At 43.7% G+C, this 24,707-nt stretch overlaps 2 protein-coding genes across 4 annotated transcripts in view; both read left to right on the forward strand.

Moving 5' to 3' along the window:
- shroom4 (shroom family member 4) overlaps nt 1-4,907 on the forward strand; it is a 38,288-nt gene extending 33,381 nt beyond the window's left edge. For both annotated transcript variants that reach the window (XM_054753583.1, XM_054753584.1), the window contains 6 exons: nt 505-569; nt 1,192-2,556; nt 2,730-2,859; nt 3,212-3,484; nt 3,570-3,712; nt 3,779-4,907. In XM_054753583.1, coding sequence (XP_054609558.1) covers nt 505-569; nt 1,192-2,556; nt 2,730-2,859; nt 3,212-3,484; nt 3,570-3,712; nt 3,779-3,935 — 2,133 coding nt within the window. In that variant the 3' untranslated portion in view covers nt 3,936-4,907. The remainder of the gene's footprint in view (nt 1-504; nt 570-1,191; nt 2,557-2,729; nt 2,860-3,211; nt 3,485-3,569; nt 3,713-3,778) is intronic.
- A 1,060-nt stretch (nt 4,908-5,967) lies between these two features.
- Nucleotides 5,968-24,385, forward strand: LOC129168348 (H(+)/Cl(-) exchange transporter 5-like). Of its 2 annotated transcripts, none has more exons than XM_054753517.1 (17): nt 5,968-6,405; nt 6,780-6,920; nt 11,205-11,377; nt 11,665-11,764; nt 12,837-13,024; nt 13,200-13,322; nt 13,659-13,865; nt 14,208-14,288; nt 14,644-14,878; nt 15,738-15,913; nt 16,029-16,169; nt 16,555-16,741; nt 17,638-17,780; nt 17,846-17,995; nt 20,556-20,661; nt 20,742-20,958; nt 23,708-24,384. In XM_054753517.1, exons 2-17 carry the CDS (start codon nt 6,791-6,793, stop codon nt 23,796-23,798), a joined length of 2,448 nt encoding a protein of 815 aa, XP_054609492.1. In that variant the 5' UTR covers nt 5,968-6,405; nt 6,780-6,790; the 3' UTR covers nt 23,799-24,384. The 2 variants fall into 2 exon arrangements, with proteins under 2 accessions (XP_054609492.1, XP_054609491.1); XM_054753516.1 differs by lacking the exon at nt 5,968-6,405 and adding an exon at nt 6,437-6,689 and having other exon boundaries at nt 23,708-24,385.
- Nucleotides 24,386-24,707: the final 322 nt, after the last annotated feature.

Consider the following 24,707-nt stretch of genomic DNA (forward strand, 5'->3'; position numbering starts at 1 on the left):
GTTTCTCAGCACAAGCTGCTGTCTTCAAATTAATCAATCTGAAACAAAAACATTGCAGCTGCATTGCCTTGCAGTGTTAGACAGCGCTATTTCCACTGAAATGAACTGACCAGCATCAGAGAGGGTCTGGGCCCATCCAAGTGGCTTGTGGTTGATCTGCCGGTTTGAAGTCGCGTCTTGTATCCTGCAAGTGGTCAGAATCTGAATGTGTTTTGATTTCAAAACTCTACGGATCATTGAAATACTTTGTGAACATGGTGGTGGATTTGGTCTCCTTTTGACCACAAACTGATGATTGAGGACTATTGAAGGGAGGTGGGGAGGTACATCCTTATTTGAACTCTTGATAGTCCTGGGAACCTTTTAAACCAAATTATGTACCTAATATTGTATACCTTATATCACCACTGACATTGTCGGAGGAAGGCCCACTTCCCTTTGCCTGGAACTCTTCACACCAGTTGGATTCTTTGTGGTGTTATTACTTTTAATTGTCCTACTCAGGCGCAGTATCCTGCCCGGCAACAGGAAACAAGCAAGCTAAGCAGGAAGTACAGCTTGACAGAAAGGTGAGACACTTCTTTTTCATATAAACAAATAGTATTGGCTTTCTGATGGAGAGAGAGGGAGGTCAAAGCTCCTTTGGGTCATCTTTGTCTTGATTGTTCCTAAGTAAGTCCCTGGAGACTTTAGGGTGGGGAGAGTTGGCAGAAAATCTCGCTCAGTCATGCTAGGCTGTCGTCTGGCTGTAATGAGGTTTAAATGCATTTAAGTGCGCAAAGCAATCATCCATGCTGTGACTCTGATTCCATCTGTTCATTGATCATCTTACATTATCATTCATTGGTGTGAGAACTTACACATTTTAGAATTTAAAATGCGTTTAAATAGTATGTGAGGCATATTGAAGAGAGTATTTTGTAGCTGAATCTAATCTAATAATTACAACAGTTGCTGTTATTACAAATGTTGATCTGAAACTGGAGGAGAACGTCAACATTAAGCTAGTAGGAGGGTTTGGATGATGAAGGGGATCAAGTCGTGTGTCAAAAACAGACATTTTTATGTGCGTCTCAATTACTCACTGATTTTTGATGGTGGTCCTGGAAGTAACACTCACGAAAAGTGGGGATCTACTGCACTGTTGCATTTTGTCATATTCTCTGTGTTTTTTATTTCTCCATATCACAGGGACTATACCAGCTGGAGACGAGAGCAAAACCGAGGGGCTCCCCACCAGGGATCATGCACCCCCAGACAGTTGGAAAATGGCAGGAATAGTTGCAATGCATACACAGCGGCTCCGCCGCCAGCGCCACTGTCTCTCAGGGGACGCGCCATGTCCGAAAACGATATTTGCTTCACCAACAACCAACACTGGATGCCTTCGCATTCCTCTGCAGTCAGCCAGACACTGAGCGAAGTCAAAGAACAAACAGCCGCTGTCCAGGGGGACGTGCTACACAGCGCACAGTTAACCCAGAGGAAGAAAAACCCTCCTCCGAGACCGCCGCCCCCCAAGTGGGAGCAGTTCCACCGCAGGCGTGCATCCCAACACATGCTGTTCTGCTCTTCTTCTACTGCGCCTCCACAACATACGTCCACTGAGCCCACAGAGCATCTGAATGCTGAACCGTGCCGACAGAGGTCATACAGCCTGCCCCCGCAGAGACAGGAAGTGGCAGAGAACTGCCCGCGCTGTAGTTGCCACCAACCACGGCCCCCAGAACCCGCCTTTTCCCACATCCCATCCAGTTGGCATCAGTTCCCGGAGCTCTCCTTTTCCATTGCCCCTTTCAGTCCCAGGTTTTCCAGGCGGGCCTTCAGGCCTGTGGAGCCACCCACCAGGGAGCGGGAGGGGAACCTGGGTGGTGTGTACTTCCAACAGCACGGGAGGGTGATGACGCCCCCACAAGCACCTGAAGGTCTGTGTCTCAACAGTCTATCTGAGTCAGACACCAGTTGTAGTGATCTTCACAAGCCGCCACCCAGCCAGAGACCTGGAGCTGTGTGGGACAGAACGCCCTCTCCCAGAATTCATAGCAACAATGCACTTCCACCTGTCTTGGAAGATGGATGCCTTGGTGGTGTGTTAACTTCTGAGTCCTTCTCTGTACCGGAATACAAGCAGCAGCAGAGTCTTGACCTGCCAAGGCCCCCAGAAACCGGAACCGAATCGGAGACGACCCTAAGCCCGAGCCCCTCGCACAGCATGGAGGCAGAACTGGATGTCCCCTTGGAAACGGACATTGATGACTTCCAGGAGGATGAGAGACCCCTTGCAGAGGAGGAGCTGATAACCAGTGAGCTCCCTTGCTTTGCGCTGCCCGTCACCATCTTGGAGACGGACATCGACACCTTGCCGGACCCGCGGGCCGAGCCGGTGGGTGAGACCAGGAGGGAGGAGAGCGGCTCTGTGGAGGAAGAGCTGGAGAGCGGCAGGGAGGAACTGAGCCTGGAGGAGCTCTTCCTCCACAACAGCAAGGGGGAGACAGGCACGGAGAACTGGAGGGGCACCTTTCAGAGTGTGGAGCACAACACCGACAGCTTGGATAGGTAATGGTGTGTGTGCGTGCTTGTGTGTGTGTATGTGTGTGTCAGACCATGACAAAGCTCTTTCCACAAACTTTTCCAGATTATCTTTCTCTTTCATTTTTCTACAGCTTTTCTAAATGCTATGTCATCTCGTACCAGCTTGTGAACGAGAACTGTTTTGGTCTTTCTGTCAGGCGGTCTGGCACAAGCTCGAGCTGCTCGTCCTATTACAGCACGTCAGCAGCCAAGGCTCAGCTCCTGTCCCAGATGAAGGACTTCAGTGATAACAAGGAGCATGACGAGGACGACGAGCTCAGCTACAAGGTGACCGAACTGTCGCCTGCTGCATGTCTTCTTGATCAGGGGCTTTCAAAGTGTGGCACACTAATGTGCCGTGTTACAGAAAATGGTCTGAAAATGATTATTTATTGAATAAAAATGATAGAATAATGTGAGATATTTCTCATGTAAAATATGTGCTCAATAATGGTAAAAAGAAAATGAATGAAAATGAAAAACACTGGCTTAGCAATTAGTAGGTTTGATAAATGTTTTTCTTCTTTTTCTCAAGCTGCTGCGCTTCCCCTGAAGTCTTCTGGTGGCTCACAAGGGAGGCCCCTGTTCCAGTCCATTGTTTTGTTCCCTTGATTCATCTGAATGTGTTTGCCATGCGCAGAGACAGCTGATGGAGAGCCTGCGCAAGAAGTTGGGGGTCCTGAGGGAAGCCCAGCGGGGACTTCAGGAAGACATCCGTGCCAATGCACAGCTGGGCGAGGAGGTGGAGAGCATGGCGGTGGCTGCGTGCAAGCCCAACGAGGTGGACAAGTTCCGCATGTTCATCGGCGACCTGGACAAGGTGGTCAGCCTGCTGCTGTCGCTGTCGGCCCGACTACTGAGAGTGGAGACCACACTGGACACGCTGGACCCAGACACCGAAGAGGACGAGAGGGTGAGGAAGAGGGACAAGCAGCTCACTCAAAAACTGATTGTGTAAAACATATTGAACCTTTTCTTCTTCATCGGCTGCTGTTTAGCTCCCCCTGCTGGAAAAGAAGCGCCAGCTCATGAGGCAGCTCTCAGAGGCCCAGGATCTGAAGGACCACGTCGACCGCAGGGAGCAGGCTGTCAGCCGGGTTCTGGCACGCTGTCTCTCTCCAGACCAGCACCGAGACTATAGGTACAATATACCATCAACATTTTTTCCAAAAAGTGTTTAAATTTTACACATTTTTGTCTCCTTCAGCCACTTTGTGAAGATGAAGGCTGGCCTGCTGGTGGAGCAGAGACAGTTGGAGGACAAGATCCGTCTGGGAGAGGAGCAGCTGAGAGGGCTGAGGGAGAGTCTAGGGCTGGGCCTTGGTCTGGGAATGGGAATGTCCATGGGATATGGACAGTACTGACTAAATTCCTTTTTAAAGCACAAATGTAAGTGGCTTCCAAAGGTGCATGCAAGAGTAGACCCTGAGGTTCTTGCACCAACATCTTAAAAACCCTCAGGTTGCCATGCACAAACTCGACTATTACAAAGAATTTAAAAGGAGCATGCTCAGAACTTCAATTCAAGCATCTCCACAACTTTAAGAACATGTTTACTTGCCATGATGTGCCTGCAACATGTACTGTAAGACACTTGTGTGGATCTCACTACCAAAGAGGGTTTTTTTTTTTTTGGTGCTTCACATTACGAAATTTTCTTCAGTATTATTTTTGGTTTTGTTGCTGGCTGACACCCTGCAATCCATGATCTGTATTGTCTACAACATCATGTTTTGTTTGTATTTTGCAGCTATTTGATGTGTGGAGTTTGATACTCTGGTCACATACATGTACAGAAAACCCTTTTGTGTATAGTGTATACATTGTGTATATAGTGTATTTGAATAGACTGGAATGGCTTGTATGGAATGCTTAGAAAAAGTAAGTGTATATTTTGACCTTTTGTTAATTCCATTTCAACAGCAGACCAATTTTTAACTGCATGAATTCACAATTTACAGAAACAAGTTTGGCCAAGAAGGAATTGAGCAATTAAGCAATCAAGGCAGGCAAGTTTGTGTCCTTTGTGTTTGTTATCCAGCCTTCATCATCCATTAAACTTTTACAAAGTGCCCACTGTCCTCCTCTGCCTCCACCTCTTGGTGATTTGTGATCTGGGCCAAAGTCCCCCTAAGCTTTATGCACCAGCACTGACCCTTGGACCGGGGCAGTTTTAGTTTCAGTAAATCAAGTTTGGGAGGTATTTTAGTGGTGAATTGTGGAACGAATATGCTCTTTAAGCAAGATTTACACTCAAACTTGTTCATTTTGGCCTTTTTAAATGTTTTTCTGTGTAATTGTCATTCATCACAAAGCTGTTTCTTTGTAAAGAGCATTACAAAAGGCCTGCTTTGTGTGGGTGTGATAAATAATAGTATTTTAAACTCCCTGCATGTCTCATTGCTGTGATGTATACACCTCCTGTGTGCACTGAAATTGATTCCCTCCAGGGGTGTTTTTTTTTTTCCGGGTGGGGGGTCCTTAAGTAAATACGGCCGAGGCCAAATGGAGGTTGCCGGACGATCCGAGCTCTGCGAGAGACAGAGGCTTGCGGTGAGGAGACTCGTTTAAAGAGGAACTTGCAACTTGTTTAATGTCAGTGTGGCTCTTAAAATGTCTAGTCTAACTGAGTAGTGATTATTCAAATACAGAATATTGGTGCTTCAAACACCAACCCTAAGTACTTGCTTTGGTAAATCAACAATCAGGTACAGTTCCAATGGAGGTCTCGCACATGGTGGCCTTTCTTTTGGCATGTAATTGCTTGCTGTTTTAAGAGCTTTTCTTTAACCATGAATTCAGCATTGCCTGGAGGTGGCATTATGCAGAAAGCAGGAAGTGGGGAGGAAGGAGGCCCTCTAAAAACAAAAGTGTGGGACTGTGGGCCGGGAAATGTTTACAGTGGGCTGCAAAATGATGAACGACTGGGTAGTTGACAACTTGGGAAAAGGAAAATGAGCAAGGCTCACTAACAAAACATTATTTATGACTTAGTTTACTACACACTAGACTATATATTATTGTTATTATTATTTATTATTATTATTATTATTATTATTATGTTATTATTTAGCTAATCCAACATTTCTACTGTTTCATCATAGAGGAACACTGCATAAACGACAAAAATAATACAATATCAAACGCTTCAATTAATTCCACAAAGTTGTTTCATAAAACTTCCTGTGCCCACAATGTGTTAACACAAGTATGAAAGAAAATAACAATCCACGTTGAAAAACACTAACAGGCGCAAAGGCGACGGCCGCTGAGTCGATCTGCTCCACTGACCTAGTTGGAGACGCGCCGATAGCTCTGAAAGAGATTGCTTTTCCTGACGTCCGGTTGCGTTGTGTAAAGCCGAGCAGCTTTTCTGCAAGTTGCCTTCAGAATAAAGCGAGCATGTGATCACAATGGCATTTACTCGTCACTTATACGGAGACACAAGGGAAATTGTGCAGTTTTCCGTCCAGTATATCTATTAGACTTATGTGTCGGTACCAGCAGACAATCCAAGGCATGTTTTATTTTGACAATGATATCCAGCTGGTAGCTTCACTAGCGGAAATGGAATGTTAGCTAGCTTGATGCTAGTTGTTCGCAGTCCTGGCTCCTAAGTAGCACAACAACACAACGACGGACAATTCCACGCTTTTTTTCGTAAAAATGAGATATACTCAATACTTCTTGTGACGCTAACTCGTTTGGAAGCTGGGCGAATCTATCTGAGCTGCTCAAGTTTACACCTGTGGTTTATGTTAGTGTTGACATAAGCAGCATTAGAGAAGGCTCTAATCCGAGTCACAAGACTCCACGGGTGGTCTTGTCCTACAGGTAAGATCGGCCTTTAAATGCACCATTCATCCCGCTGTCTGACCTTATAGTGCAAATATTAGCATGTTCGCTCACAATTTTGATGACTAGCTTTGTTCAGAGACACACACACACGCCGCGGGAGGAGCAGAACATTTAAATAATTGCGCAAATGTCCCGGAAGTGGACACGCACTGTCATCGTAGTGGTTGACAGTCAATACAGACATCTGTCTCCAGATTATAATGACGCTAAAATGAGCCACTTCTGGTCTGGTTGGCGTCGTGGACGTGGTGCATTTGGAGGTAACGCAACAGGGCTAAAACTTTTGTGTCCTTGGACATTAAAAGTGTGTGTGTGCGCGCGCGTGCGTGCGTGCCTGTGTGTGTCGTCAGGCGAGACGGTGATGGAGCACCGAGGTGGCTACAGTGGTGGTGGAGGTAGCAGCAGTGAAGACGATGATGACGAGATGGTGGACATCGCCGGAGCAACGCTGGACTTTTCCTCCACGGATGACGTCCCACCACTCAACTCAGGTAATAACACTTTCTCTAGGAAATGTCATTAAACTTTTAATTAATTTGTTGTCAGGGACATATTTTATACCTCAAATGCACATCGAAGATCTTCTGTATGACACGAGCAGTCTGCTGTTAATTAGAATCTGCTCTCTCTGTCAAAGATCCTGGTGATGACGGGAATGTTCCCAAACATTTTACAGTCACGTACCCCTTCAGACATTTTATCTGAAGGCATGTACACCCTACTCCTGCACACTTAAAAAACATAAACCTTCCATCCATCTTCTATGCCGCTTATCCTAATTAGTGTCGCAGGGGCATGCTGGAGCATATCCCAGCTGACTTTGGGCGAGAGGCGGGGTACACCATGGACTGGTCGCCAGGCAATCGCAGAGCACATATAGACAAACAACCATTCACGCTCACATTCATACCTATGGGCAATTTAGAGTCACCAACTAACCTAACATGCATGTTTTTGGAATGTGGGAGAACACACGGGGAGAACATGTAACTCCACACAGAGATACCCAATGGAGATTCAAACCAAGGTCTTCCAGATCTCCTGACTGTGTGGCATAAATAATTGTGTCATTAATTCATTGTAGAGTATTTCCGAATCAAAAATATGTATTTTGCATGGTATTGCATAGCAGAACTACCTGTTTTACTGTGCAAATGACAATAAAACTCTTGAATCTTGAATCTTAAATTTTTATAATGTTTCACATGAGCGCTCATCAATAGTTAAATAATCATCCTACATATCTTTTATTCCATTTTGATGTTGTCATCCTTTCGTTTGAATGGTTTGAATTTGAGCATCACTTTTGCTGGCGACCAGTCCAGGGTGTACCCCGCCTCTCGCCCGAAGTCAGCTGAGATAGGCTCCAGCATACCCCCGTGACCCTAATGAGGAGAAGCGGTATAGAAAATGGATGGATGGATGGATGGATGGACTTTTTTTGTCCACTCACGATGGCTGTGGTTTAAGTCTGCATATTCATTTAATACCAAATTAAAGGGGAAAGTTTAACAGTCATGATAAAGCAGTATCCAAAGTACAAAAACACATACAAAGATAATGCCTAATTTTCTGAGAATCTCCACTCACAGTGACAGGTTTTCACCGCTGCAACGTGTGGGCTTTGGAACACCAATATAAATGAAATCTTAATGCACAAAATAATCATCAAACGTACTTATTTGTTCATATGATACACACAGAGCAATGAACAACCTCATGCTCTGTCTCTTTTCTGCTTCGATCTCCTTGCGCCGTGAGGCATTCAGGCGTACCCGTAATTGTAAGTGGTAGGTGGTAATTGTTTTTCATTTTTATGTACCCCTGGGGGAATGCATACCCCACTTTGGAAACCTTGGCTCTATATGACAGGAGCACTAACGTTAAATAAATGCTGGAGAGGCTGGTGTACCTAATGAAGTGTTCTCTTGAATGCTGCTGTGATGACGGGATAAGATTGAGTATTGGTACAACATTGGTCTGTGACCAAGAAGTACACGTCCACTGATAAGATGTGCGTGTGTGTGTGTCACATGCTCTGACTAAGTCTTGGTCATGCATCTGAATAATCAGTTACTCGGAGTGCTTGTTCTCAGTCACACTTTATCGCCTGTGGTAGCTCAACATATTTTTTTTAATGCATTGTTTAAGTTTCAGTTTAGCTAGTTGCTATAATAAAGCCCCCTGTTGCTTTGGCTCAGTCTGCAGAAACATTTTCCCAATGACGATTTACATTTTTTTGTATCCACATGGCAAAATGATTTAAAAAATGATCTTCCACATGTGACACCACCCTGAGACTTATATGGCTCTTTGAGGTGTTCTCTTGGATTTGTATTTTATTTCTCCCTCCCGAGGTTGTCCTCCTCTTTTTTTTTTTTTTTTTTTTTTTTTTTTTTTGCTGAGCAGGTCTGACGGTTCGAGCTCGTAGAACCTGTTGTGCACTCCTTGGTATGTGCTGTTCGGCGAAATAACAAAGTGGCTTTGTTTAGCCTGAGGATGTTTGCATGGTCACACTGCAACTAACAATGAAGGAAAAGATACTGTAATATGAAAAAGCAGTCAGTGTAAATGCTACGCTTCCAAACATTTAGTGTCCTGAATCAAAAACGTTCCTTTACGTGTCATTCTCAGAAGAGCTGTTTCTCCATCCCTGTCCCCAACAAAGTCTGTGGCAGAAGTGCTATTGTATTGTGAACTTTATACACATAAAATACACATAAAATAGATGCCATACTCTCCTGATCAAAATTTTAAGACCAGATGAAAAATGTGATTTTAAGGAGGTTCTAAGTAGAGCTTCACTATGCAAAAAGAAGAAATGTGAGTGAGACAAAAACAAAAATTGAGTAAGCAATTTATTGTAAACAACGATTAAAGTGAAATAGGCTGTTCATCAACTTTTCATCAAAAGTTCAATCTTGAACTTGAACTTCTAAAGTTCAAGACCAAGACTGAAAGCCCCCTAAAATAGAAATCAAATGTTTAAAAAAGGGCTCCATTCTTGTTAATCACCTCAAAAATTGGTTCGGGCATGCTTGATGCCAGTGTTTCCAGGAGACGAGTGGGAATGTTGTTCCAGGTGTGGTGGAAGATGACGGAGGGCATCCACTGTCTGGAACTGATGTCTGTTTTGTAAACTTCTCTTGCCATCCATCCATGTTTTCAATTGGATTTAGATCAGGACAACATGCAGGATGGTCCAAAAGAGTGAGGTTATTCCTCCTGAAGAAGTCCTTTGTCAGGTGGGCATTGCGAACTGCAGCGTTGTCCTGTTGAAAAAAAACAGTCATTACCACACAAATGAGGTCCTTCAGTCATGAGGGATGCCCGTTGCAACATCTCCACATAGCCAGCTGCTGTTTGACGCCCCTGCACAACCTGAAGCTCCAATGTTCCATTGAAGGAAAAAGCCCCCCAGATCATTTTGGTGCCCCCTCCACTCTGCCATGTGGAAAACATCTCAGGTGGGATCTTCTTGTCATGCCAGTAAGGCTGGAAGCCATTAGGACTGTCAAGGTTACATTTTTCCTGTCAGAGAATAACACTTTCTTCCACCTTTCAATGTCCCATGTTTGGTGCTCTTGTGCAAATTCCAAACAGGCAATTTTGTGGAGTTGAAGGAGACAAGGCCTTTTGAGACTTTTTGTTCTTAAAACCCTTCTCTCGCTGATGCTGTCTGATTGTTGGCACCACAGGACAGCCAACCGTATCCTCTATCTGGGCCGGTGAAATTTTTTGGTGTCTTATCACTTGATACTTTTGTTCCATAGCCGTCAGGATCTTTCAAGAAGTTTAAAATGACTGTTCTACTGTGTCCATCCTCAGCAGCAATGCCGCGCTGTGAGAGGCCTTGCTTATGCAGCTCAGCAATCGTACCATGTTTAAAGAGACAGCTTTTTTGCCTTTGCTATCAAGAGGTCATAACTGTGAATACCTGACAGAAAATGACATTGAATCCATAAGATTTTGGCTTTTAAAGGCAATGGTCTTAAACTTTTGATCAGCTGATGAACAGCTTGTTTCAGTTTAATGGTTGTTTGCAATAAATTGCTAACTCAAAACATTTTTGGTCTCATTCCCATTTTTTCTTTTGGAATTATGAAGCTGTACTTAAGATCCAACAGTGCAAAATGTAAATTCTTGCAATTTTTAAACTTTCAACTTAACTTTCAAGATTTTTACTTCACAATGTCATAAAAAACGATTTTAGCACCTCTTCTCTCAAAAGTGGAGCAAACAAGTGAGGGAGATGGTAGACTTTTCTCACGTTAGCTGCTGTAGAAATGCGTGGTTGGGGAGGATCATAATGTATCACGCTAGATTTTCATACATATCCCCAAATTTAGTTTGAGTGGTGTTGCTTTATTGAATTAAAATTAACACATGGTAGCAGATTTAACACATTTAACACATGTGTTAAATTAACACATGGTGGGAGATGGTGGCAACAAGACGTTGCCACCATCTGAAGGTTAATAACCTCATAAAACGCAGATGAGCGATTGGTGTCGGCGAATCAAGAGAGAGTGGACAGGCGCCACTCAGCCAATCACTGCTGCTGGAATCACACTTGTTGCGGAAGACACAGTTTTTTAAATTGAACTAGATGCTGTAAAGAGTGCTTGCAGATTATTATTATTGTGAGCTTTGTTTTATCTCTTGTTTGCTGCCTGAAGAAAACGAACACAACACAACAAAAAAGAAAATAATGTGTGTTGATGCTGCTGTTGTTATGGCTACTAAGCACCGCTGATTCCCTCTCTCTCCCTCAGGAGGTTACGAGGAGGACAGCAGCAGCAGAAGAGGTGGCGCTATGAACGGAAATGGCCCCAGCCATCTTGTGGACCCACTGGAGGACCCGCTGCCTGGGGTGGGCACCTACGAGGACTTCAACACCATCGATTGGGTCCGGGAGAAGAGCAAGGACCGCGACAGACACAGAGAGGTAGCTGTGTTGATCATGCAGCCCAGTGCACACCCACAACCCCTGATTATGAGCAGAAATTGCTGAGTAAAAGTGGGGGAAGAATTTCTGTATTCTTTCAACACATCTGCACCAAAATGTAAGGGATTCTTTCTTTGCCCTTGTCCCACTCACTTCACTATGTTTCCAAGCAATCTATTCATCAGATTCTGTTTAATTCTGCTAAATTGGAAACTAACAGCGATAAAATCATCTTTGACAGAGGAGTAGCAACAGTTCTTTCTACTGTGTCTCTTCTTGGCATGCAGATCACCAACAAGAGCAAGCAGTCGATTGTGGCTCTGCTGCTCAGCATCAGCGATGCTTTCTCTGGATGGCTGCTCATGCTGCTGGTGGGACTCATGTCAGGTAAAGCTCAACAACACATAATACACACACCAGGCACATGCTCAGACAGTTTTGGGGCGCTTCGCAATGGAGCTCAATGCTGCCAAACAGCACAGTGAAACGATGAGGGACACATACATGAGTGTATTCATGCAGACCGATTTGCTGTAAGAACACAAATAGACATGTTAGCAGCATTGTTTTAATTCTGACGCGGAAGATATGCATGCCTTCACGCAACACACCATGTACACTCACAAGTGGAGCCAATAATTTCAACGACATGCACCGTTAATTGCTTCGATCGGCCAAATATTGTTCAAACAGAGTGTGTATATGGTCGTAGTCTACAGTATTTTTGCCTCACCCATCCACTCTCTGGAAGTGACGTGAGCTACCTGTACCTGTAGGTTTTGTGGTTGAAACCCAGCAATATTATACCACAATCTACCTCACCAGACTGTCGTGTAGCTAAACATAAGACCTACTTTTTATCTCAATAATTACCGTTTTAAGTGAAACAAAACTATTGAACTTGTCTAATTTGTAGAACAGTAAAAACTGTCTTTAAATTATCTGCCTGCCTAACTGCCTCCCATCATTAAGCATGACAAATGTCAGTAAACAGCTGGACAAGGTTTTAAGTTGTTTTTAAAAAAAAATTTGAGCCAACATCGGACCAGTAGTGACGTAGTGTTTTCAGCTGCACTAATATTGTGGTTAATTTATCTCCATATAACCTCAGGGGATTGCACAAACATCATTATCACCTGCCAGTCTAATGCTGTGGGTCAGAGGAGACGTTTAAGCCCTGTCAGATATCAATACATATTTGGAGGGGATTGACGGAGAGAGTAATTTTTATTCGTAAATTAATGGGGCTTCAGCATGAAGACCCCTTTTCTCATGCAGGGCAAAAGTGCAGATGCTTTAGGACCACTAGCGGTTTATATGTGTATGTGCCTGACACACACACACAGCAGGGGCAAACACCAAATGTGTGTAGAGCTGCACACAACTTGATAAATCAGGAAATGGATAAGGTTCTGTCGAGAAAAATGGAGTTGAATTCCACCCTTCCTCTGTCACCCAGGTGCTCTGGCTGGTGGCATCGACATTGCGGCCCACTGGCTAACGGACATGAAGGAAGGCGTGTGTCTTGTAGGTTTCTGGTTCAACCACGAGCACTGCTGCTGGACCTCCAATGAGACCACCTTCCAGGAGCGCGACCGATGTCCACAGTGGCAGAGCTGGGCCGAGCTCATAACAGGGACCTCGCAGGTAGAATATACGTATTATTATAATTATCATCATTATTATCATTTGATGGAATGAGAAGATCCTTACTCAAATGCATAACTTGTCTGATTTCATGACTGTAAATGCACTAAGCACGCACTTACAGGACTTAAGACAGGACTTTGGCTCCATCTGCTGGCTATAAACTGTTTTGCAGGGTGCTTTTGCTTACATCGTCAACTACCTGATGTACATCTTCTGGGCTCTTCTCTTTGCTTTCCTGACCGTGACACTGGTCCGGGCCTTTGCTCCGTACGCATGCGGATCCGGTATACCAGAGGTAAGAGAAGCATATTTCCTGAACATTCACATGTGGTCCGCTGTTTGTGTTTTTCTCTATTGCTTTAATTTCCGAGCGAGTGAAGAGCTGAGGATTCCGTTTCGGTCTCAGTCCAAAGCACACAAACACAACCATTTCCTGCTCAGGAGGCCAGTTTCTCGCTCTTGCCCCACAAACACAGATCAGATCAGATTAGATTTTTTTTTTTTAATCATGCCGTTGCTGAAAGGTCACACGACGGTCAGCGATCCAAGGCGGATGAAATTTGATGCTTCTTACAGTCATTAAATTATGAATACAAGAGTTTCTTTCAAAATGTTCTTCTGCACCCTGCAGATTAAGACCATCCTCAGTGGCTTCATCATCCGTGGCTACTTGGGCAAGTGGACCCTGATCATCAAGACCATCACACTGGTGCTGGCCGTCTCGTCTGGGCTCAGCCTGGGCAAGGAAGGGCCGCTGGTCCACGTGGCGTGCTGCTGCGCTAACATCCTGTGTCACCTCTTCACAAAGTACCGCAAGAACGAAGCCAAGCGGCGAGAGGTAAAACACTGTTTTCATCACGTGTGTTTGTATTATCTTTTTTTTTAAACCGATAATGATAATTTTCTGCTTCTCAAGACCGATATGATACCAATAACCGTTAACTTTTTTTTATATCTACTTTTTAAAAATGTAGATGTTTGTGTACACCTGGAGGTCAGAAGGGCTCGAACAAATTTGGATTTGACAAACCGTTTTTAATTTAAACTGTGTAAATTTTTAATCTTGTTGGATTTATTGGTGTGACACCATAATTCCCTAATATCGGCCCAATATTTATCAGTCCAATAATTATTGTGCATCTCTAGTTTTTATATAGAAAGTTATTTCTATGCAATGCAGGTGTTATCTGCAGCGGCTGCGGTGGGCGTGTCAGTGGCATTTGGCGCTCCCATAGGGGGAGTCTTGTTCAGCCTGGAGGAGGTAAGTGCTATTATTTACTGACCAAAGATGTCATCTGTATTTAGAACAGGACAAGTTTGATTATACAGACGCATGCAAGCCCAACATGAAAGAGCAGCTTCTTTTCTTTTGCATGGTTCTGTTACAAATTATTTTTTATCAGCAGCAGACACCCAAACCCAACTAAACCTTTTTTGTTTTTTTGCACCACATGACTGCACAGTCACACACACACACACACTCACACATACAGTACACTTCACTGGTGCCGACATGGCTCGACTAGTTCCTCTTAAATTACTCTGGAATTAGCTGGTTAAGCATGTAAATATTAGTAAATATTTTCTGTGACTCTTTTCCATTTCTTCTCCTCAAGGTAAGCTACTACTTTCCTCTGAAGACTCTGTGGCGCTCCTTCTTCGCCGCCCTGGTGGCTGCCTTCACCTTGCGCTCTATCAACCCGTTTGGTAACAGTCGCCTGGTGCTCTTCTATGTGGAGTTTCACGCCCCATGGCACCTGGTGGAACTAGGGCCCTTCATTCTGTTGGGGATATTTGGAGGCCTGTGGGGGGCGCTGTTCATCAAAGCTAACATTGCTTGGTGTCGCAGACGTGAGTGGTGTAAATTTGCATGTTCTTTTTTTTGTGTTCTTTTTTTGTGTACCATATTGTACTGTTTTTTTTGTTTTGTTTTTTTAATTAAAGGGTAGAAGTGTCCGAGGGCCCACAATAACGTTAAAAAGTGTTTTTATTAAGCCCAACTGGGAACACGTGATATTGAGTGTCTTGTACACTGTACATGTAAAAAAGCTGTGTTTGTCCACAGTGAGTTTTTAAAATATTATTTCTTTATATACACTGTAACTCTGCACTTGTCCAACTAAATAGATGCCATATATCTCAGAAAACAATGTAACATTAAGGGCTGGGACAGGAGGACACAAACATTAGCAACACTAGCATAGCTATGTGAGCTACAGTGCTATAACACTGGTCACATTTTAACAGCATCATCATGCTAGGTTAGCCTATTTGCTGAAGAAAAACAAAATCAAAATTAGAGCTCACATGTCTGTAGCTGACTGTAAGATAGTTGGCTTTATTTTAAGATGTGTAGCAAAGCCTGCTTTTTTTTAATGATACGACATGGGGCAGGTTTATCTAGCCAGAAAAGTGTCAGAGGTGGGATTATGTCCACGAGGAAGAAAGTTTTTCCTTCATTACGTCATGGGAAAAAAAAAAAAAAACTTCAGAAGCAAGCGTTTCAGTGCCTTTTCTGTCAAAAGTTTGAAAGTGCCACAAACAAGTGAGGGAGATGACAGCTTTTTCTCATGTTCAATAAGTCAACAACAGACTCTGGGGACACATACTGCTGTTAGAATGTCAATATAAAGTCACATAATAGTGGACCTTTTAACGCTGCACCCAACACATCTGTGTGATTACATGTGAATATGGTTTTCACCATCAGGTAAGTCCACTCGTCTGGGTCACTACCCTGTCATGGAGGTGCTCGTGGTCGCCGCGCTGACCGCCCTCCTCGCCTTCCCTAACAGCTACACCCGGATGAGTGGGGCGGAGCTGATTTCGGAACTGTTCAATGACTGCTCTCTTCTTGACTCCTCCCAACTGTGCGGATACAAACAGGTGTGTTTGTGCGTTGTGTGTAGAGGTACAGTAGGTAGGCATACATTGTTTGTGTCTACGTTGTGTGTTTGTCCTGCATTATAATAATACTCTGTGCTCTGCCCCCTGTTTATAGCCTAGCAATACATCCGAAACAAGTGCAGGTAACAGCCTGGCGGACCGTCCTGCTGGAGAAGGTCTCTACACAGCTTTATGGCAGCTTGCGCTGGCCTTAATCTTCAAGATGATGATCACTGTCATCACTTTTGGCATGAAGGTCAGTGTCTCACGCACACATGCGACTGTGTCAGCATTATGTGGACATCTTAAGGGGTGTCTGTTTCATTATTATTTCACACTGTTGGGTCTGCACCCATTTTATTTTATTTCTGACCTTGGTATTTGTTTCAGACACCTTGATGACGCTTACAGGGATAATTTTGGCAATTTTTCCCCACTGAGTTGAACTACATACAGTACAAGTATTATGACTGTCATGGTTATTAATGACCCTAATTTATATCAGTCCCAAATTCTGCATCTGTTTGATTTTGGTCATGCATTACTCACTGGTAAAATTAAAGAAATATGTTAAAACAAATCTTTATCAAGATAAGGTCGTCAGCAAAAAAACATAACAGCAGTGTCTGCATCCTATCCAGGTTCCGTCAGGGCTCTTCATCCCCAGCATGGCGGTGGGCGCCATAGCGGGAAGGCTGCTTGGGGTTGGCATGGAGCAGCTAGCCTACTACAACCACGACTGGTTCATCTTCAAAGGCTGGTGTTCGCCAGGTGCCGACTGCATCACCCCGGGGCTTTACGCCATGGTGGGCGCCGCCGCCTGCCTCGGTGAGAGAAGGCCCACTTCATCAAGCGGGCTCTGAAATTTTTTTTTTCCAATTTTGGTTTTCTCTTTTTCCATTTGTCATTTGGAGTACACTGAAATTTTCTTGTCTTATTGTTTCTGCTCACTGAAGCGGTTGGGACTAATTTAGTATTTTATTTGTATACTTATATCAAGCATATAGCAAAAGATGGAGTAGGGGGGAAACAATTTAAAGCGGTTTGACAGTACATATGAAAAACTGGTATTTCAATATTGTTATTTAGATTTTTAATGGTTACCTTTATATTTATTTATATATATACTAATTGTCATTATTACCGTCATAATTATTATTACTTGAGCAAGATATTTGATTAACTTCCCTCCTCTGGTCACTACAGCGCACTGCTTTGTCTTTACCCCTGAATAAAGACTGCATGCAGTTGGCAAGCATAGCACACTTTGCTTTAGCATCAAAGATATCTTGACAACAGACTGTTTGAAGAGTTTTGACATGTTTGCAGAGGGCTTACAAACTCACTTGAAGTCCTCCACTGATGCAACATGTGGATGTCATCAGGGGAATTGTTTCTGTGCCGCGCTAAACTCCAGGGACTCGTTTGGGGAGCGTGTAATCATCTAATTAACATATACAATACAACCGACAATCCAGAGTTTGTTTGTCATCTGTCCCAGGCTCCCTCCCCCCCAAAAAAGAAAACACATGCACACGCACAATGCTGAAAGAAACTCGGAATGGAGTACAATTTTTTGACCCATTTGGATTCATTATTTATGCTCGCTGTATGTCTGGAGAACTCACAACTGTCCAAACTGTCAAGATTCAGTTATAGAAGCAGGTGCCTCCTTAAAGAACAGGTGCATTCTAACCTCCCTGTTCCCCTCCCTGGGTCCACAGGTGGCGTAACACGCATGACGGTGTCCCTTGTCGTCATCATGTTCGAACTGACAGGAGGCCTGGAGTACATTGTTCCGCTCATGGCCGCCACCATGACCAGCAAATGGGTCGCAGATGCTTTTGGACGGGAGGGAATTTACGAGGTAAGGCTCTTGTGTGTGCAAAATGACCTCCACAAAACAAAACTGTGTGTGGGTGTGTGTTGCAGGCGCACATCCGCCTCAATGGTTACCCGTTCCTGGAGCCCAAAGAGGAGTTTGAGCACAGCAGCCTGGCCGTGGACGTGATGAGGCCCAGGAGGTCGGACCCCACCCTGGCTGTGCTCACGCAGGAGGGCATGACTGTAGGGGAGGTGGAGGTACGCACACACATGCACACTACTATGAAGCAACTGCGGACTGTTGCTCAAAAAAGGTTTAATGCAACTATACAAACTAACTAACTACCCAAATGACCCTTATCAAAGGTTTACATAAACTAGTTCTTAATACTGTGTATTGTTCCCTGTCATTGACATGATTTATCAACTTTGTTTAAATATGTTGTTTATAAGTATGTTTCACAATGTTCGTTTTTTGAACGGTAAATTCGCAAAAAAATACATTTATAGTAAATGGCACCAGCCATGACGAACTCAACATTTACAGAAGTGATATCAGCAGAATAGCACCTCACAGCTACACAAACATAGAAGTGTATGAGACAGAGGATGTTTACAGTGATTATAGCGAAGATTTGAGCAATGTGTCAATAGTTTTCGAGGAGAAAAGAAGGGAGAAACATTTGGAGATATAATAGAGAACTTGCAGAACATGGACTTGAGCCTTACGACATGGAGATGAAGATTGGTTGGCTACAAAACACAGAATGGTAAGTGTAAATTGCTCTGCAGTTGCTTATCCTTGAATTATTGTTTTTAAATCAGCGTCTTCCATCCATCCATTTTCTATACTGCTTCTCCTCTTTCGGGTTAATTAACCTTATTTATTGTGTATTTTGCCGTCGTCGCCACCCCCTTGCCCCACCGTCAACATATCGCTGTGAAAAGATGTTAATATAACATCTGTAATGCTTTACAGCAGGGGTCTTCAGTTTATGCATTTTTTTTTACAGCGAAGGTCCGAAATTATTTTGCCTTAAATTGTGTCAAGCAGACGAGCTCATATGAATCAAATGTTCAAATTTCCGTGAAAAATCATGAGATGGGCAAATGTGGAACTTGCTAGGGTAGCACATTAAAAACGTTTAACACGTCATTTGAATAACAAACATGTGACGGAGTATGGTGAGTTTTCGAGGCTTACGGTGTGATCATCAGTCATACGGCAGCTTATGTAGCCATGTGGCTAACACTCACCCGTATGTCTGTGATAGTCAGAAGGCTAAGCTAATGACCCGAGCGATAATTTAATTCATGGCACGAGATGAGCAGCCTTTGTCAGCAGTGGAAGACGCCAAGTTCGCCGAGTCTCAATGTACTCTCACATCCAAAGTGTCCTTAAAGAAGGTGTGTCAGTGATATACGTTTATGTTCTCTTCAAAAAGTAAGTTGAATGTGTTTTTGTCTAAATGAAGGTGATTTTATTTTTTTCATATATAATGTGTAGCAGGGGTGCAGCCAGGAATCTGGGCCCTATGGAAAAAAAAAAATCCCGTTGCCCAACCCTTTATTAATTAATTACTCATTTTATTAGTAATTACCTATTTTTGGGGTCTTCTGGCAATCAAGCAACCTTGGAATTGTCCTGACTTTTCCCCTTTACACGGCACCCCTGGCCAATAGCACCATTAATACGAGCATTATTAGCGTTACATTATTAGCCAATAGCGTTATAAATACATTGAAAAATGTATAATTAATCCATGTGATCGGTATCGGACGATTTCAGTCCTGGATGATCGTTTCTGTGCTCCTTTTCCTCATTAGGGTCGCGGGGGTATGCTGGATCCTATCCCAGCTGACTTCGGGCGACACGCGGGGTACACACTGGACTGGTCGCCACCCAATCGCAGGGCACATATAGACAAACAATCATTCACACTCACATTCATACCTATGGACAATTTAGAGTCGCCAATTAACCTAACATGCATGTTTTTGGAATGTGGGAGGAAACCGGAGTACCCGGAGAAAACCCACACACGCACGAGGAGAACATGCAAACTCCACACAGAAATGCCCAACGGAGATTTGAACCCAAGTCTTCCCGATCTCCTGATTGTGACTATGTGGCCAACATACTAACCACTAGACCACCGTGCGGCCCGATCGGAGCATCCTTACACAAGACATTTTTTTTTCTGAACGAGAAATCTTGTCACACTTTAATATCATGAGATCTTGTGACATTCGTTGTCATTCTGATTTTAAAACGAGCAAACGCAATCGATAATAATGGCTTCATTTGACCACTAACCATGAGTGAAAGTAAGGTTTTGGGAATATTGCTCATCTCTTCTGAAAAATGTCCAAAAAATGTACAATTCTGACAGGGTAGGTAAACGTATGAGCACAACTTTATAACAATTTTAAAACTTTAATAATGTTTTGGAGTGCATGTGAAACTGGAAAGAAACACATAGGTGTCTTAACAAGTACACAGGTACACAACATAGCAGAACACACAACCAGTCTTGTAGTAAGGAGAAAACTGCTCAGTCAGCATTAATAGTGCTGCTGAGTTCATTGTAAACAACATTGTAAAATGCATGCAGAGATGGATAAAGCTGCTGGATGCTGACCACTTGTACTGTACACCAGCTGTTAATGGAGTTTTTTTGACCCGACGCTAATTAAAGACCCCGGCATCTATTTGCTCTTGTAGATCTTGCATCCGATGACCATAGGAGACTGCGGTTAATGGAATATAGGCATTAATTGGAGCATTTACATTGTTTGTGTGCCTGTGTATGTGCAGGCGCTGGTGGAGAGCACACACTACAGCGGTTTTCCTGTGGTCGTCTCCAAGGAGTCACAGAGGCTAGTGGGATTTGTGCTAAGAAGAGATCTGCTCATATCAATTGGTCTGTGTGTGTGTATGTGTGCATGTGGATGTTGGCAAAGCAAAAAGCTAATAAAAACGCGTACTTTCCGTCTCGTCCAGATAACGCCCGCCAGCGGCAAGAAGGCGTGGTCAGCGCTTCCCAGGTGGTTTTCACTGAGCACGCCCCGAGCCAGGCCCCCGATGCCCTGCCCCACCTCCGTCTTAGAGGCATCATGGACCTGAGCCCCTTCACCGTTACCGATCACACGCCCATGGACATCACGGTGGATATCTTTCGCAAGCTGGGTCTGCGCCAGTGCCTGGTCACGCACAATGGGTGAGGACAGACACACGAGCATGAACCCGAGCCTAGTTGGCCCAATCAGAGTTGCGGCGACAAGATGAGAGCCAGCGAGATTGCACAATGAGGGTGTAACCTTTAAAATCATCCAGCCATCCATGGTCTGCTTGTCTTTGCAAAAATGTTGTATAGAGCGATACTATTAGGACGAAGCAGTCAAACAAATCCATCATAAGAACTTCCTCTTGTGTGCATTGAAACACGGGCTTTTCAAAAGAGTGAAAATATTTGAATGTTTTCAACAACAACACATTAAATATTTTTACTGGATTACTTCTGCCCAGGAAAGTAGGTTTTTATTGCCTTTCTTATCTGAAGTTATCAAATCTTACTTACCCATTAAATGTTCAAAAGAAATGTTTATTTCTCAACCCTACGCTGTCTCCAAAGGCGTTTCAGAGAATTTGGCAGAACAGTTATCGCTCACTCCATCACAATTCCAACATCGCTCCCTCACGCTATCGCGGTTTTTCAAAAATGTATTAATAAATTATTGCTGTTTCGTGGTTGACTGGTAATCTAATTGTCCATGATGGCCATGAAATTAGCAAAAAGTCATTATCACCATGAAAACCAAAGCAGATATGTTTAGAATTACAGACAAGCTGCTCTGCTGTCGCTACTTGATGTGCTGTTTTTTTTGCAGTTGGGAGGAAGGAGTGAGGGAGGTGTTTGCAGCTACATTTCGTGCTCAATGATGGTAGGAAGGTGATTCTTGCATGCTTTGCAGAGTCTGCAGAAGTCTACACTAGCCTGGAATTGTCCGTAGTTGCTTTTTTGTTAAAGAGTATCTATAATTCGCTGATTACTCACTAAATACAGATCACTAAATACAGAGAGAGATCTGCCAATCTCCCAATCTCCAAGGTATGGGAAACAACAAGGTCTGCATGTTCTGTGTGCGTCGTGTCCGGAAGACATTTATTGAAACACACAGAAGCATGAGTCTTATTCATGTCTTAATTGGCTTACTTTCTCTAATTATATCTACTGTATTGGGTAATATGAGCATAAAAGTGACTATAGGTGTGTCATTTAATTGGAGAGGGCTCTAATTATGGTAAATTATTATAATGGTAAATTGTTATATTTAGAAAGTAATAATCAGGTTTTCCATTGTCTAACTATGACCAATTTTCTGTTTATTAATATTGAATCCTACTTTGTGGAAATTTACTTATCGCGGTCGGGTCTGGAACCAATTAACCGCAATAAACAAGGGATTACTGTACATCCAACTGGCCTCCAGTGGGCCACTCGATCCACAACATTGGCATCAGCAAACACTCACCCACCTGACACCCTGTCCAGTGAAATCTAGGATTCATCGACTCGAATGTGAGCTTTTGCCCACTCAAGTCAGTTACGACGACAGACTGCACTCGGGTCGAGACCCCCATGAGGACGAGCATGCAGATGACCTTCTATGAGACGGTTTCTGACCATTTGTGCAGAAATTCTTTGGCAATTCAAACTGATTGTTTCAGTATCTGTCCGGGTGGCTGGTGTCAGACAGTCTTGGAGGTGAAGATGCTGGATGTGGACTGCGGGGATCCTTTCTGGTGTGGTTACACGTGGTCTGTGCTTGTGAGGCCGGTTGGATGTACTGCCAAATTCTCTGAAACCCCTTTGGAGACAGCTTATGATGAATGGGCATTCAATTCCTGGACAACGGCTCTGAAGTAAAGTCTGAAGTGCTCGCTGACATCGATTTTAGACAGATTTGCGAACAATATTTGAGAGAGACAGGCCTTTTGTATACATAGACAAAGTTTGAGATATTTGAGTCCAGGTGTATGTACCGTATGTATTTATGTGTATATGTATACTGTAATTTTCGGACTATTGAGCGCACCAGAATATAAGTCATACCCACAAAATTTAAAGAGAAAAAACATTTGTACATATATAGGCCGCACCTGTGTCCACGTAATGAGATATTTAATACACAGAATGATGTTTAAATTCTTTTTTCCAAACAGTGCATGTAATACGGCTAGTTAAACAGTAGCCTGCCAGAAAAGTGATTCATCACTGTCTTTACCTTCCTCCTCCTCACTCGTCTTCTTTAGTGTCAGAAATGAACAGTCACACACTTTGTCAGTCTCTCTTTCTCTCTTTTGTTGTCGATCTCAGTTGTCACTTTCGTCTTGAGGAAAATTAGCCCTTGAGCTTGTGCTGTCCTTTTTATCACGCAGTAATCCAGCCTTTCGAAACTCGTTGGTGATAGTGGATTTTTCGACACTGCTCCACGCTGTCAGGATCTACTGGCAGACTTAAGCAAAAGTTGATCGATCGCCTTTAACTTGAAAGCTGCATTGTATGCATTTCTTTGTGTACGTTCCATGATGAGTGTGTGTGTGTGTCTGTGTGTGTGCAAGAAGCGCAAAGACTGTTCTGAAGTATACGAGATGTCGTCAGATTAGAACATGACTATAAATTAGCCTCATCACTGCATAAGCCACAGGGTTTGAAACGTGAGGAAAAAATAGTGGCTTTTACTTTGGAAATTACGGTACGCACACACGTGCATACGCCCCCTAACGTGTGTGTGTGTGTGTGTGCGCGCTTTAAACTGGCTCGTCCTCAACAGTATTCAAAACAAGGCCTCTAAAAACGGAGGTTAGTGATGGTCAATCAAGCGTGTGTCAGGAGGCGGCGAACAGCTGTGCTGGATGCACTGACCTTACTGCTTCTCTTTTCTCTGCTCTTGTTGTGTCATCAGGAGACTTCTGGGTATTATCACCAAAAAGGACATACTCAAACATATGGCACAAATAGCCAACAGAGACCCGGACTCAATCCTCTTCAACTGAGCCCATGGAATGAAGACGCCGTCCTTGCAACTTTTTGCACACTGAACAGAGCTTTTTGTTTGTAAGATGAGGGCCAAATCTTGCAAGTAGAAAAAAAACTAAACAATGATTCATCCCCAAATTCATGTCTGAGCCAGACTGATGTAGGACTGGGATATATCACTTCTGCTCCATTGTTTGTATGTGAAGGAGTGAGCGGCCTTCTCCTCCTCCCCGCAGAGGATTAGAGAACAGATATTATTCAGGATGGGAAGAATGCAGGACGTCAGGAGAGACAACGTTCGGGGAGCTCGGTGCCTGCCCCGTGGCTGTCAGACAGGCCCAGACAGAGCGCTCCGAAGCGGGGCTTGATGGATTCTCCAGGTGCCCCCTCCTCCTGCATCCACAGGCCTGGGGCGAGTGATGCGTACGGTGTGAGAAGACACGCCATAAAGACGACATTGCAGGGAAATGAACTTAGACGTAGAATCATTTCACATCATCTAATTTATGTCAAATTGTTTGTCCCACTAAATTATTTCACTGACTTAAAACCACTGTCTGTCTTTATTTATTCCTATTTTACCTGGAATTAAATACATTAAGCTTCTTCTCCTGTTGTCTCAGGTTACTCCCGCATGACCACACTAATATTATTCTGCGCTATTTTAACACTTTTGAACATACAATTAAATTTCCCCACTCTCAAAAGTTCACCTTTCTTTGTTTATCCACCACATTGCCTCCTCTTTTGGGCTCTTTGTAGCCAGTGAAAATACGGCAGACGTGTGGAAATGTGAGACGTGTGCTTATGTTCGTTCACTGACCCTTGTGGCGGGCTTGGACTTTGAAAAGGTCAAAGAAGGGTAAGACCAGCAAGACTGCACTTGATGGACAAAATGGCCCCCGAGAAGAGGTGGAAAGTGATGA

This window comes from Dunckerocampus dactyliophorus, chromosome 15 (genome assembly GCF_027744805.1).
Source record: "Dunckerocampus dactyliophorus isolate RoL2022-P2 chromosome 15, RoL_Ddac_1.1, whole genome shotgun sequence".
NCBI classification, from domain to species: domain Eukaryota; kingdom Metazoa; phylum Chordata; class Actinopteri; order Syngnathiformes; family Syngnathidae; genus Dunckerocampus; species Dunckerocampus dactyliophorus.

Bases quoted from the DNA above. Each gene is read 5' to 3' on its own strand.
- LOC129168348 (XM_054753516.1), top strand. From the start codon at position 6,557: ATGTCCCGGAAGTGGACACGCACTGTCATCGTAGTGGTTGACAGTCAA. The intron at 13,025-13,199 runs GTAGAATATACG...ACTGTTTTGCAG, and splicing joins TCATAACAGGGACCTCGCAG to GGTGCTTTTGCTTACATCGT. The intron at 16,170-16,554 runs GTCAGTGTCTCA...CATCCTATCCAG, and splicing joins TCATCACTTTTGGCATGAAG to GTTCCGTCAGGGCTCTTCAT.